The 14,496-nt window shown below is 37.4% G+C and overlaps 2 protein-coding genes across 3 annotated transcripts in view; both read left to right on the plus strand.

Moving 5' to 3' along the window:
* Positions 1 to 1,407: 1,407 nt before the first annotated feature.
* Positions 1,408 to 12,369, plus strand: prtfdc1b (phosphoribosyl transferase domain containing 1b). 2 transcript variants are annotated; one of them, XM_041993701.1, is made up of 9 exons: positions 1,408 to 1,559; positions 1,831 to 1,937; positions 4,305 to 4,488; positions 4,862 to 4,927; positions 8,184 to 8,201; positions 9,462 to 9,544; positions 9,733 to 9,779; positions 9,898 to 9,974; positions 11,703 to 12,369. In XM_041993701.1, exons 1-9 carry the CDS (start codon positions 1,512 to 1,514, stop codon positions 11,748 to 11,750), a joined length of 678 nt encoding a protein of 225 aa, XP_041849635.1. In that variant the 5' UTR covers positions 1,408 to 1,511; the 3' UTR covers positions 11,751 to 12,369. The 2 variants fall into 2 exon arrangements, with proteins under 2 accessions (XP_041849635.1, XP_041849636.1); XM_041993702.1 differs by lacking the exon at positions 1,408 to 1,559 and adding an exon at positions 1,583 to 1,745.
* A 1,524-nt stretch (positions 12,370 to 13,893) lies between these two features.
* Positions 13,894 to 14,496, plus strand: part of arhgap21b (Rho GTPase activating protein 21b) — a 33,818-nt gene continuing 33,215 nt past the window's right edge. The window contains exon 1 of the mRNA XM_041991842.1: positions 13,894 to 14,156. The gene's annotated coding sequence lies outside the window, so the exon portion shown is untranslated. The remainder of the gene's footprint in view (positions 14,157 to 14,496) is intronic.

A 14,496-nucleotide genomic window follows, 5' to 3' on the forward strand; every position in this document is an offset into this window, starting at 1 on the left:
CTTTTTCCACTAGATGGTGATGTTAACATGTTGAAAGCATGTTAAAAGACGCTACCATTCAGAGTAGAAGTTATAATAACATATGTATATATATATATATATATAAACCTCTAAAATACAGTACTGCATAAAAGAACAAATAAAAATGCAACAAAGAGACATCTGAAACACATAAAGGTAAACATTAAGAGGTAAAAAACAGAAGTGCAGCAGTTAAAAAAAACCCTCTCTGGATTAGTAATTTTGTTGAGTTAATAATGCTGATGGCATTTGGAATAAAAAACATTTTGAAGGGACCTTTAGCCAGGGGAACTCTGAATTGCCATCTTGACTTCAGGAGCTCAAAGAGACAGGGCAGAGGGTGATCGCTATCTGCCAGGATTCTCTTCGCTTTCCTCTTTGTCCTGTCAGTATAAATATTCACAGGAGAAGAAGGGGTTTTCCCAAATCCTTGCCTGTCATTGCCACAATCCTGTTTAATTTGTTTTTACACTTACAGCTTATGTGATCAAACCACACAGGACAGGGAGATTAGTAAAGGTTAAAACACTGTGGATATGAGAAAACATACACAAGTTTCATACATACATACATACATACATATATATATATATATATACATATATATACACACACACACACACAAAACATAACCTGCAATGGACATACGGCTTGACTGCTGAATGAGGGTGACTTAAACAGGAATAAGCAGGTAAGAATGATGGATGGTGATTGTGTCAGGATTCTGTGCAAGAAGGTTTGATGGTCTTTTTTAGCAACATACCCAAAAAGGTTGCTTTGTTATATGTATGCAGATGTTATATAGCAAATATGAAATATATAACATATATTTATGTTATATATGTGTGCATATGTGTAACAAAAGAGACTCTACTTCTTTTAAAATGGGGCACACCTTTGAGTTTGACCATGTAAGAGCCAGCAGGAATAGTAGGTGGAGTTGGCCTACTAGAAAGCCAGAAGTGTTTAGTCATACTGGTGTAGGAAGTATTCTGAACCATTATTTAGTTTAAAGCAATGCATAATACATCAAGAACATCCCTGCATTTAAGATTTAAAAGTGATGTTAAATTATAAACTTAAATCAGTCACATCTCTGCTAAATTGTTTCACTTGGAAAAATTGTGGATTTTGCAGTGGGTAAAGGCTCCCAATACTTCCTACGCCCGTATGACTAAAACAACACTTCTGGCTCCCTAGTAGGCCAACTCCGCCTACTGTTCCTGCTGGCCCTTGCGCGGCCAAAATCAAAGGTGTGGCCCATTTTAAAAGAAGCAGCGTCTCTTCTGTTACTCTTATATTTTGTGTTAGAGCTCCCCTGGTGGTTGCAGCGCTACATTACAGTCACAGAGAGACGCACACTGTTGGTTCATACTGGGTCACATTCCTCCACGCACACGCTCCTCCTCTCCCCCTGACGATGCCCAACCTCTCTGCAGGCTTGCACTTTCCCTAAGACAAGAGCCGTTTTTGTCTCAAGAAGAAACAACATGGCAGAAGTTGCTGTCCAGGCTGAAAGAAGAAGCAAGGGGATTGTGGTAATTCATTAAGAGGACTTGACAAGGGAATGAGCAAATGTCCAGCAGTGTAGGAAAACGTTTGCAGATTCTTGGACGCACATTGCGCGCAATCAGACAACCTGGCGCGGCGTGTGGATTTACTTTCTGTGAAACCACATGTGGTTCTTGGGCAGACAAGAAGTTTGCAGCGTTAGTTTGGAGTTTGTATGTAGTGCTTTTTGATTACTTGTAGGCAGGCGTTCAACAGTGCAGATTACTGCAGCGTGTTTGCATTTGTCTCTCCCCTCAGATCCGTGATGACTGGCCAGGCTACAGTTTAGACCTCTTCAGCTACCCAACTCACTATTCCGGGGATTTAGACTGTGTCATCATTCCTCATGGCGTGATTATGGACAGGTATATGACTAAAACTCTGGAGCTTCCTGCTGTCTGAATAATGATTTCCCCAGATATTTTTCTCCTTTGGTTGCTCAGAGCCTAAAGATTTTGGATGATCTGTGGGTTTGAACATACCGGTGTTGGACATACCCTAAATAAAATGACAGCAACAAAACAAACAATAGCTCTTAAATGAAGTAAAAAAAATGTCCGTTTAAAAACAAACAAGCAAACAAAAACAACGTATTTTCCCCCTGTTACAAATCACAATCCGGCAAACATTTGTAATAACTTGTAATGCAAATAACCCGTAACGAATTCTAATTGTACTCTACTTTGATGACATGAAAGAAAACTCTGTATTTGTCAAACATAAAAGTTAATGACGCTCGGAAATTGCAGCTGTTACTATTTATCCTCTCAGTCAGTCAGTCACACTTACTGAGCAACTGTGTTGTTTATCTGTTCAATAACAATATCCTTTTATGGCAAAAATTCAAATAAAATCAAAGTGAATCCTCACACCTAATTTGCAATTTGTTCAACAGTAAAAAATTTTAAGCTGCACATTAATTTTCTGTCAGTCGACTAAACAATAACTCGACTTCTGCTCAGTCAACTCAGGAGCATTTTCTATTAAGAATTTAAAATAAATACATTTCTGTCATAATTGCATTCCATAGAAGGAGAGTAAGTCAAGTTGGGAAATCAAAATGGGAAAGTAATCATGATAATAAAGAGCTATTTAAAGGATCTGTGTACATTTTCATAGGCTATTCCGCAACCTTCGTCCAAAATTGTGTTAGCTTGTAAACAAGCAGAGGAAACTGCATGGAATATTTGCTCACAATGAGGGATCCACTGGGATCCACTAGGGCATGGATTGCAAACCCCAGTTCTCCACTTACTTTATAAATGTCTTGTTTATCTGTTCAACAACAATATCCTTTATGGTTAAAAAAAAAAAAAAAAGAGTCCTCACACTTGAGTGCAGTTTTATTTTTATTTTTTTATTTCTGCCAAGGCAGAGGTCATGTATTCAGTGATGTTGGTTTGTCTGTCTGTTAGCAACATAACTCAAAAAGTAATGGACAGATTTTGATGAAACTTTAAGAAAATCTCAGAAATAGAATAAGCAACAAGTAATTAGATTTTGGGGATGATTTGGATCACCACCTGAATCCAGGAACTTTTAAAAGGATTCCTTACCATGGGAAGATAGGGATAATTTTGCCATTAGAGCTTCTAATTTAAAAAATATATAATGCCCACAGTCATTGGCAAACTAAATTACAATGGCTTGGTGGTGGTCTGCGCTCTCTGAGTGCTTCTAGTTTCATTACTTTTTTACTTAAGTGAAGGACCACTATCCAGCACACTTCAGAGGTTTTCCTGCTTCAACACACCTAACTGAAATTAAGTCATTTTACAAAACTCGTCATCTAATTTTTATTTTATTAAGGTAAAGCCTGCAAAGATAGTATATTTACATGATATAAGGACGATAAATGTAAAAAAAATATATTTATTGTGCTTGGCCAGCTGAAACCAGACATTTAAAATGCAAGTAAGCACGTTAGTCTGTGTGATCATCTTTCTCAAAGTCAGACTAATGCTTCCAGCCCAGTTGGACTAAAACTGGATTAGGTGCACTGTCCATTGTCCACCGTCATCATCCCAGGCTTTAGCTCAGAAGAAAAAGAAGCTAGTAACAACAGAAAGTAACCACAAGCAAACGGCACATATAAAATCACAACCAAATCACCACCTGTTGGAGCAAAATACTGTGGTCAATAAATCAATTCCCCTCCTGTGCTTGTATACAAGGTCAGGGACAGTAGTCAAATTAATTGGCTTTGTTGAATAACAACTCAGCTCACTGGTATTTGCACTTTTCTCTGCTGCTCTGCTTGCTGATGATTAAAATGACTTTATGACTTCAAATTTATTATTATTCAAAATAAAGAATTTAAAATCAGAAATCCTAGTCAAATGTAACATTTTTTGTATCAAAAAATAAATACAAGGTGATGCATTACATCACTTTGGATTAGCTGCTTTTTTTGCATGAAGTTCTGCAAAATAGTATAAAAGTGTAGTATAATAAACCTGAAACATTTTTTAAGGCAAAACAGCTCCGTTAAAACAGAACGAGTCAACAAACTCAGCACATCATAAAGGATTCCTAAAGTAAAATAAGAGAAGGCAACAAAGCAGTGCATTTGTTATATGCAAATTTTGATCAGGTTTTGTTGCATTTTTGTGTCATATTTATTTGTGTAAAGTATTATTTACTTAATGTTAGAGTCAGAAGTAGAGGTCTGTTGATCATGGAAAAAAAGGGAGAATTGCTGCATTACAGTCTCTTTCTCACATTGTTTCCAGGACAGAGCGTCTCTCCAGGAACATCATGGATGACCTGGGGGACCATGACATTGTGGTTTTGTGTGTACTGAAAGGAGGCTACCAGTTCTGTGCCGACCTCGTGGACAGGATCAAGGTTCTCAGCTGCAACTCCAACCACACAATCCCCATGAGGGTCCACTTTATTCGCCTCAAAAGCTACCTGGTGAGCCCTTTGCCCAATGCAGTAAAGAAAGCCCTCAGACTCTCACAAGTTTGATTTAAAGCAGCTGTGGGAATGGCGAGGTACTTCTTAAGTCAGCCATGCTGAATGTGTGTCTCATGACTTGGTCAGAAGATGTGTGTCTTACATTTTGTGCAACATTTTGACAGTGGTATCTTTGTGTAAGTTTGCCCTGAATGTGTTGTTTACATTCATGGGAGAAAAGCACCAACAATGATATTTTATAATTATGAGTCCATTAATTTAATTTTTTGCATTTATAGAAACTATTCTTATCTACAAATTCTCAATTTGAAATGCTTCATGCTGGTATTGTATGTATAATTTCATTAAATAAACCTATTAATCTCTACAGAATGATCAGTCAACTGAGGATCTTCACATACTTGGAGCAGAAGATCTATCTTTTTTAGCTGGAAAGGTAGGATTCTTATCAAAATCATCACTGAAAACAACACTTGTTACAACAAAACAAGATCATCCTAATAGTCTTGAGACAGTATTTATTGATAGACGGCAGCCTCAAGAGGGCAGCCTTCCCTCTTGTTATGCTGCCTCCTTCAACCTGACGAAATGGTTCCATGAAGGAAATCAAAGATGGCAGTTTCTGACAACGGTGATCAGATACCAGCTGTTGTAACATAATTGTTTAAAGGCTTATTCCACTTTATCTCAGTGGTAGCAACGTGTGGAGTCGTGTAAATATGAATGCATAGTGAGAGGGTAGATCAGGAGGATGACAGTGGTCTTGTTGTTTCAGGCTCACTCTGTGACTGCTTGTCTAGTTATCATGTAATCAGCTGGTGTGTGTGCTGGCTGTTAACCAAGCTCTTAAAGAGTATATATCATCTCCTAATCTCACTAAAACTGTACAGACCACTGAGGCAGATCACAAGATTAATTGGACTTCATGAAAGATAATTTTATGAATTAGACATAAGAAAAAAAATGAAGTTTTCTTGAATAGTTAATACTAATAAGACAAAAAAGAACCATGGCTTAATTAAGGACTTAAAATAAGTTTATGAATCAATAGCAAAGATAATCTAAGTTCTCTGTTAAAATAGATATAAATAAATGAACTCCTTCAGGAGACGGCTTTGTGCTAGAATGGGATTATTTCATTATTGCTTCATCTGGGAATTATTCTCACTGTAAAATTGGTCTCTAAAGCACTCAGTTTCATTTCACGTATACCAAAGAAAAAGAAGTGTAACCAGAGAATGTTTGGTGTTAAACAGATGAATCAGTTTTTCATTTGTACATTGTCTTCACGGCAGCGCTTAATAAACTGTACTCGCTTGGATTAAGCAGACAGTTTTCACAACTAAAGCTTGATTTATACCTCAGTGTAACATTGACACATAAACTGCCATCTCAATGGGCTGTTTGTATCTGCATACTTGACTGATGTTCTGTAGAAACAGAAATTAGTACCGGTGCTTTCCTCCCTAAAAAAAAAAAAAAAACCCAGTCAGCTAGTTGTGTTTTTCTGAAATGATCTTAATAATTGTCACTCTTCTCCATTCATACAGACTGCGTCCAACATAGACGGTTTGACTTAGTTCCAGTTTGTCACCAGTTAAATCATTTGTTGGTTGTTTTGGCCTCTGATGTTATGGGTCAACCAAATTATTACCTGTCGCAGCAAATGGCCTAGTTGATAATTAGTCTGCTCATTGGAATTTGCACTTCTCACTGCTACCTGCTCCTCTCCGGTGCTCTGTAATGAAATTTCAGCGGGTCAGTATTGTTTAAAGTGAAAGCAAACTTAAGGCTTTTTTTCAGACTGCAGGCAGATCAGGTTTGTGTCCCAACAAGGATAAAAAAAATTGGCAAGGGATCAGACTGGATGTGTGTGTACAGACATCATCACCCTTTTTATGTGGGTTGTTTTGGTAACCATAACTAGGTAACTACCGTTCGTGAGGTTTTCCAACAGACAACCTTTGCAGACATATTTATTTTAATTAGTAAAGGGCTGCCTGACTGGTGAAGACAGCGTGGGGAGAGTGGTCATAAGTACTACTTAATTATGATGTCTCATCATGTTTAAATTCTTGCTTGTTTTGTTCTGACTCTCAAATGTAAGTAGCTTTGGATAAAAAGTGTCTGCTAAATGACTGCAGATGAGAATAGAATAGTAGAAGTGCATAGCGATTGGTTGGGGTTTCAGGTAAGAATCTTGTAAGCCAATCGGAATCGATCCAGCAAATAAAGAAAAGATTCCCCCTAAAACAAGAAACAGTTTAAGTTTATTCCCACTCCTCCAGCAGTATCATAGAATCTGCTCTGCACTCTAGATTAGACTCACTTGTATTATGTAACATCGCAGTCAACAAAAATAGACCTTTAAAAATCTAATTCATAGCATCAGAACTGAGACAAATTTATTGAAATCTAATTGAAATCAGATAGAAAACTCGTAACTATTTCTAAAGTTGATTTAGATCTGCTCATCGTAACAGGTTAAAGTTGTTAGTCCAAACATGACGGATGCACAGAATTTTGTCCATGTAGTATTTCTTTAGCTGATGTACACTCTCCTGCTTCTTTACCCACTCTTGCACAAAACTGAGCATGTGTGTGTCAGGAGGTAAATCACAAACCATTCCTACAAGAGTCATAAGTCAGCAAAACTATTTTTAGCTCATCTAATAGAGTATAAATCAGCTTTTAAGTATTCCCAGTTTCACACATCTCTTATCTGATTATGAACACTTTGACACACCCTGTAGCCAGATGTTTGCAGTAGATACCCGAAACATGAACAGGATGTGAGGTAGTAGGTTGGAATCACTGATGTGTGCTTTCCTCACAGAATTTCTAGTGTATGTGTGAAATCCCTGAGCTCCCTGTGATGTACAGCTAAATTTAGCAGTGCACTTTTAACTGAAAGAAGTGCTGCTTCACTGGGAAAACATACATGTGTTAAAGTGAAACAAAAAAGGTTTTTTTTCTTTGTGTAGTGTATAAAGTCACTTCTCCTTCCTGCTTTAGATGTAATGTGCAGCTCATTAATTGATGTTTCTCCAGGGTTTACTGTGCCCTGAATATATCTATATGAATAACGCGGCTTTAACAAAGCATTACCACATGCTTGGATGAATCTTTTGTTTGAAAAGTGGAGTAAACTGGCAGTTGAGGAGTTTCAGTTTTTATCTTGACCAAGCAGAGTTAGGATTGGGACCTTCATTCTCCAGTCTCCAGCTGATTAGGCCGACATTTGCAGAATTTCATCTATTTTAATGTGACATTCAAAGCAGCACTGCTGGAATGTAGATTTCCAGTCGGGATGGAGCTGACATTTCCCTGCCACGTTCTTTTCTATAATCCCTGAAAGTAAGAAAAACCTTACTGACTTATTAAAAGTGGTTAGGTGTTTAGACATCTTATAAAATAAAATAATAAAATAAGAAACTCAAACGCTGTATGTATTTTTATTTGGATGTTCAACTGAAATGAAAATCGTTGCAGTGTACACTTTCACTCATAACTCTTTGATGTTTATGTTGCCATCTTTCAGGCTTTTTCCTCATTTTGCAATTGGCCTAGCTCTATGATAAAAATCTGTGTGCGGTTGATCAGAGGATGCAAGGGTTTGTTATCCGCCTCTTATCGAGACTAATTTTTTGCTCTTCCCTCCCTCTCTTCTCTTCCCAACATGCTCTCCCAAGAACGTACTGATTGTGGAGGTGAGTCTGTTCTGATTTGTTGTTTTTCATCCTCTCCAAATGAGCCCATTGTTGTCATGTTGAGAGTTATCCAGGTCAAAAAGGGCCCTTTAAAGTTTTTCTTCTACAGGACCTGAGTTTAACACTGGGAAACTTTTTAATGGTCTGTCCTATATTCAGGAAATCAGAGGTCACCAACTTTACCCCATTAGCATGACAGAGCCTTATACTGGGAATAGGTGCACTGGAGAAAAATCTGTATAGGAGAGAAATAGATGAGGTCATTTACTATACGGGGTGTTAACTGTAAGTAATGACTACATGATGAGATGTTTAGAAACAATAGACATTAGTCAGTGTACTACTATCTGAGAAGATTGTCTTTTTTGACTATGGTTGCCATAGCATTTATCAATGTGAAGGGCTCTGTTATAGTTTGTTTTGTTTTAGTGTATTGCCTTGCATTTGCAATTATTAAGTTGTGCCTCTTAACTTCTGTGTAATATATATAAAAGACTGGTTATTTCACTGGTCTTACATTGAAATAGCAATTACAATAGAAGACAATATAAAAAGGAAATACATGTTTTTTCTACTGGGTAAAATATTTAAGTCAAGACTGTTTCTGCTAAGCTGAAATTAGTTAATTAATTTTAACTGGTCTACTCATTATGTCATAAACTTAGCACAAAATGTAAAGAATTTTGTATTTTGTTCATTTTTTTTCTGCTTTAATAATGCCAATTGTAGTTATATTATACATTTTTGGAAAGCCTTATTAGTTACCTTTTAAAATTAGGTATAACTTGTAAGGATTGTATTTCTGTGGGATGAGCAACACAAGTAAATGTCTTAGTAGTGCCTGCAAAATATATCCCAAAATTCCCTGCAATATACTTCTATTAGTATTCACTCTTGTTTTCAGATTCAAGTGCTGCAACTGTGTATCAGTCACTTGTGTATGACTGGCACGGAATTGGCACTTCATTAGATATCAGAATGAGATTCAGGTGCACACTGAATAACCAAACGTAGATCTTTGGCTTTATACCACTCCCACTGATACGTCTTTCAAAGTGTCACATGTTTTCTGCGGAAGTTTTAAAATCTTTTAAGAGAATTCCTTTTTAACGGTTGTGTAATGTGAGTACAGCATGATGGTGGGTGAACTTCAGCCTTCTTACTTGTACTTCAGTATGATGTGAAACTTTTTTTTCAGCATTTCCACGTTGGGATTCACCAGATTTCTCAACCCAGTTTCTATTTTTTCCTCCCTTACAGGGCATTGTGGGCACTGGAAAGACAATGAAAACTCTCCTGAAGCATGTTGAGGCCTTCAAGCCCAAAATGATCAAAGTAGCAGGGTAAAGTCAGCCCAGTGGTTCTGCTTTGTGAATCACTAAGTTCCCACCTTGTAGTCTAGATGCACACAGACCAGACAGAAATTAGGATTTTAATAGATGACTGTTTCCATTGTCTCCTTTAAAAAAAATATTACTGTCTATTGATGTTGTAACATGAAGTGACACTGATATATTTTTGGTTACCCCAGATTACTGGTGAAAAGAGACCAGAATAGCTCAGCGTGTGTTCCTGACTGTAAGTATCAGACACACCCTTTTCATATGCCCATGAGTCAATACGTTGTTCATTTTCAAAATTACTTTTGGTATGAGCAATAAAAACATTTGCAGTTATCTTTCATTTGTGGTTTCAGATGTTGGCTTTGAGATACCCAATCGTTTTGTGGTTGGATATGCATTGGACTACAATGAGTATTTCAGAGACCTCAATGTAAGTCATTGTTTCTTTTAAGACAATAGCCCTTTTCCACTGCGGGAACTTTTTTCATTTACTCTTTGAGTCTGACTCATGATTTCGAGTCTGCATCTTGAAACGACCGAGTGTATGGAAGAATAGCTGACAATCTGGCAAAGCTGAACGTAGGACAAACAGAAACAAATTCGGGAAAAGTTAAAGAAACTAAAACAAGATGAAGCCGAAGGACCACTACAGGCCGAAGTGGGCCGGACTTCTGTAGCAACAAGCAGTATCAGCCATTAGAATAAGTTTTCTGGAACTTTGTGGTGCGGTGGAAATTCAAACAACACAAGGAATTATTTTACCCTGGTAAATAAAGTCCAGGTGATATAAAATCCTGCGGATGTCAGAGAAAAACCCCCTAATAATGGCTGATTACAGTAAGAGCTCAAACTGGGCGATGCCAGCTTGGTCCATAAATGGTCCGTATTTATATAGCTTTACTGTACCTGGGATGGAACCCAAAGCGCTTTACATCATACATCACATTCACCCATTCACACACACTGATGGCAGAAGCTGCCATGCAAGGGGCTCAATCACGACCCATCAGGAGCAATTAGGGGTTTGGTGTCTTGCCCAAGGACACCTCGACATGAACTCAACTGGGTTGAGGATCGAACCGGCAACCCTTGAGTTACATAACGACGGCTCTACCTTGCTGAGCCGCACCACCCAGCTGCTTGAAGTGTATAAGCATGGATTAATTTTTTTGCCTCAGTTAGCTGTACTATCTTCACTGCCAGCTTTAGGTTATCAACATTTGATACAGGTGAGCAATGACAGCACATCAGTCTGGGCTTTAAAGGCATTTGTGAAAAGGCCTATTATGAAAACATTCTGGGAGTCTGAGAAAATCTCATTCGGCCAAAGCAGAAAAACTGTTTTGGATGATTCTAACCTCTGAGCCCTCGGGTGGTATGCATAAGAAACTAACAGGCCACTGTGATCAATGTAACCACATGGGCTCGGGAGTATCTTGGGAAAACTGTCATTGTCTTCTGCTGCTTCCAGAAATTAAATCTGAAAACCTGTTATTAGTTAATGTTACCTGTAACTGAATTAGGTAGTTCAGTGGTCAGATGAGTGTAGATTTCAGTTGCCAGCTTGGTTACCAGCAAAAGGTGCAAAAACCAACATTTGTGAACATAAGGGGGTGTATCAACCCTCTGCATGACTTAACAACATGGAGGCTTCATAGCCAAAGAGTGCTTGACTCTCCTGGCTGCAGTCCAGATCCATCTGTCATTGAAGATGCCTGTTGAATCATGATAATGAGAACGGGACGATGATGACCGTGAACTGTTGAGCAGCTCAACTCTTGTATTCAGAAAAATTGACTTGATTCCTCTTGCAAATTAGAATTTTAAGTTCCAAATTATTAAAGTTTTAATTATAAGGAAGGCTGATGTAACTCCACAGTCAACTTGCCTTCCTGACAATTATTCTTTTACATGTTGCTGGAATGACATTTCAGATTTCTTAAAATTTCCTAAATACTAAGAACATTGTCCAGTGTAAACAATGGAAATTATTCACTTTCTGCCTGTGAATGTTAAATATAGGTTCAAATAATAAAGAGAATTTTTTGTTAGTGAAAAACTTTGTAGTACAAAACTTTACCTTTTTTATGTGGGCTTTGTAAACCTTGTCTGCATGCTGTATTTTCACTGTACTTTTCTTTTTCTCTTTATGTTTTAGCATATATGTGTGATCAGCGAAAGTGGAAAGAAGAAATATAAAATATGAAGAGAAGGAAGCAACAAAATTGACTGTCCACGCATGTCATCTTCCAGCAATCCCAGACATTTTCACGGAAATACCATAAACTTGCAGCTATAACATCTAACCATGAGTATGCCTGTAAGAACATTCCATCTATCAGACTAGTTAGTATTTTAACAATACACACACGTACAAAAAGTCTTTTAAATGTTTTAAAATAACTGTTAAAAAAAATAACAGATTCATATAACACATTCACCTTGGGAGACTTCTATGTTTTTAAGAGTTCAGTCACTACACTAACAGTTTCTCTGTGCTGCTAATTTTGCAATGTTAGGAGCTTGGTAGTGATTTGGACAGTATTAAAGTTTTCTTTTTTTTTCAATGAATAAAAAGATAAGAAACTCTCAGAATGAAAGGGATTTTGTATTTAAGAGGAAATAAGTGGAATGTTACAATATTTTTTCTTGTACATCACTTCTTTTTTTTTTTAGGGGAATTCTTCCAGTTCTCAGGGGCAACAATGTAGTACTGACCATTTTAGATTTTCTAACTACCTCTGTTTTTTGTACTTAATTAGAATACTTTTGTCTTTTATTTTTCTTTACAATTTGTCATATAATAAAGTATTTTTCAAACTTTCGGAGTGCTGTTATGTGCTATGAAACCATGAATGTTCCCTTGTGATTTAAGTAATTAATTTGAAGAGGTTCCTTGGTTGAGCTCACAAGATAGAGGACCTGTTATGTAATATGTTTTTCTTAAATATGTGATATTTATATGGGAGCTCTAAGTCTCTTCTGCACAACCATTACATGTTTTATGGTGATAAGCAGCTGAATTTTTAATGTGACACCAATATTGTTAATTAGTATATGACTGCGATACAGCCACAGCCCTGAAGAATTGGGTTGGTATACTTCGGTTGAAATATAGGTTAACAGTAAATGAACTAGCAAATTAAACAAAAGCTGCTGTGTTGAGCTGCTTTACTCTTTGTTTGCACCTGACATACGATCCCCAGTTTTTAAGCTGGGAACATGAAGTGCCATAAAGACAAAACATTTTTTTTCTCAGCTTAACGGTCTTCTACAGATTACAGTGAATTGACATTGGTCTTTTAACCGAACTGAGTACTAATAATAGTGTCTTAACATTCTCCAGAGGAAGTGTGTCACTATATATCCCTAGTTTAGTCAGTATCTTTAGTGAAGGGAGTGTGATCTTCCATTGAAAAATAGCAATACAACGTTGTCAGATGAGGTTTCATTTTACTATAATTTATTGCTGGTTTATTATTGATGCCTATGTGTTGATACAACTTTACTGCTATAGTTGGTTAGCAGCGGTATTTATTTTTCTCTGTAGTGAGGCATAAAGTAGATAAAATGGAAATAGTGATGTAAGCAATTATTTATTACCCTTAAGTACAGTGCATTGTGAAATATTAGTTGGAATTTAGGTGGATAATAGCAATGTTTAGTTTTTAAGGTATTATTTTAATGACGTTAAAGTTATTTTAAAAAGCTTATACCCACACTGGACGTAGAACTGGCTGGACAAGACAGCTTTGTGAAAGTCTCCTCCCTTAAGTGACCTCTGCAACAAAAGCCATCAATTCCAGGAACAGGTGGCCCCTTATGTTGGAGAGGCATAAAAGGGGCATTTGTCCGAGCCCTGAGAATCTCAGTCTAAAACAGCCATCTCTTTCTGAATATGTATTATAAAGGAGTGGTTTGGAGTTGTATTTCAGCTATACGGTTTGGGGATCATGGCTGCACGATGAGAAAGAAAGGATTATATGCACTGTGGTATGTGTGAACTCACATTCCACATCCACAGAGATCCAAATGCCCAGCTCGACCTTACTGTGAACTATAACATGTGATTCCTCGTTCAGCCTTGTTGTGTACTAAACAAAGTCAGGTTGCGGTTATAAGACAAAAAATGCAATAAGGAAATCTCTTTCAGAGTATCTGTTTCTGTGTGTTATCGCTTACTCCTGATGGAAATCCTATCTTAAGTACCCAGGACTCGGCTCAACTAACTCCACTCCACTGGAACGGTTAAAAAACAACGTTGTACAAGTGTAGCGATGATATTTTGTAAGCTCGTGATTGATTGGCTCGATTACATACAACGTCAGTTTTGATTGGTCGACAGTGTCCTATTGACCGAAGGTGGACTCCCTGAGTGTTGGGAACACAGAAAAAAAAAAGAAAAATTCCAGCTACAAAACTGCACCATGCGCCTCAACTGAGTGGGTTTGGATTACTCACCGGGAAGTCGTTTCTACTAAAATTTGACGAAATTGAGACAACGCCTGGCCAGATAGCAGCGCCTACACGATGTTTTTACTTTGCTTACTTGCTTTTATGGACAACTATTGCCGCTGTTGGCCGCCTGTAGGGACGATCCTCAACTATCCAGGTAAGTTTATTAAAACTCCAGCCGTTAGCATGGATGCTAACCGCTAGCAGCCTGTAGCCGCATTTAGTTTGGTTGTTGCTTTTGCCGACTTTATAAGGTTTACATGTAGTGCTTACGATATGTACATCGTGGAAAGAAGATACAACGTCTCTTGCAGACTTTCACATTTTTTGTGATGGTTTTTTGTGACAAGTAACAAAGCAAAGCTCCTTTTGTTGAGCGCCAGAGAACAACAGTTCGGCACGCTGTGTTCGTGCCTTATTGATCTAAAACAAATGATTAAAAATTTTCCCGTTTATAATACAAAAGCCTTGGTTTATTATTGCAATTAATAAGATAA

The sequence above is a fragment of the Melanotaenia boesemani genome, chromosome 8 (genome assembly GCF_017639745.1).
Source record: "Melanotaenia boesemani isolate fMelBoe1 chromosome 8, fMelBoe1.pri, whole genome shotgun sequence".
In the NCBI taxonomy this organism is placed as follows: domain Eukaryota; kingdom Metazoa; phylum Chordata; class Actinopteri; order Atheriniformes; family Melanotaeniidae; genus Melanotaenia; species Melanotaenia boesemani.

Excerpts from the sequence above, each read along its gene's own strand:
- prtfdc1b (XM_041993701.1), top strand. The coding sequence starts at position 1,512 with ATGGCAGAAGTTGCTGTCCAGGCTGAAAGAAGAAGCAAGGGGATTGTG. Across the intron at positions 1,938-4,304 it reads CATGGCGTGATTATGGACAG|GACAGAGCGTCTCTCCAGGA; the intron begins GTATATGACTAA and ends CATTGTTTCCAG. Across the intron at positions 9,975-11,702 it reads AGTATTTCAGAGACCTCAAT|CATATATGTGTGATCAGCGA; the intron begins GTAAGTCATTGT and ends TTTATGTTTTAG.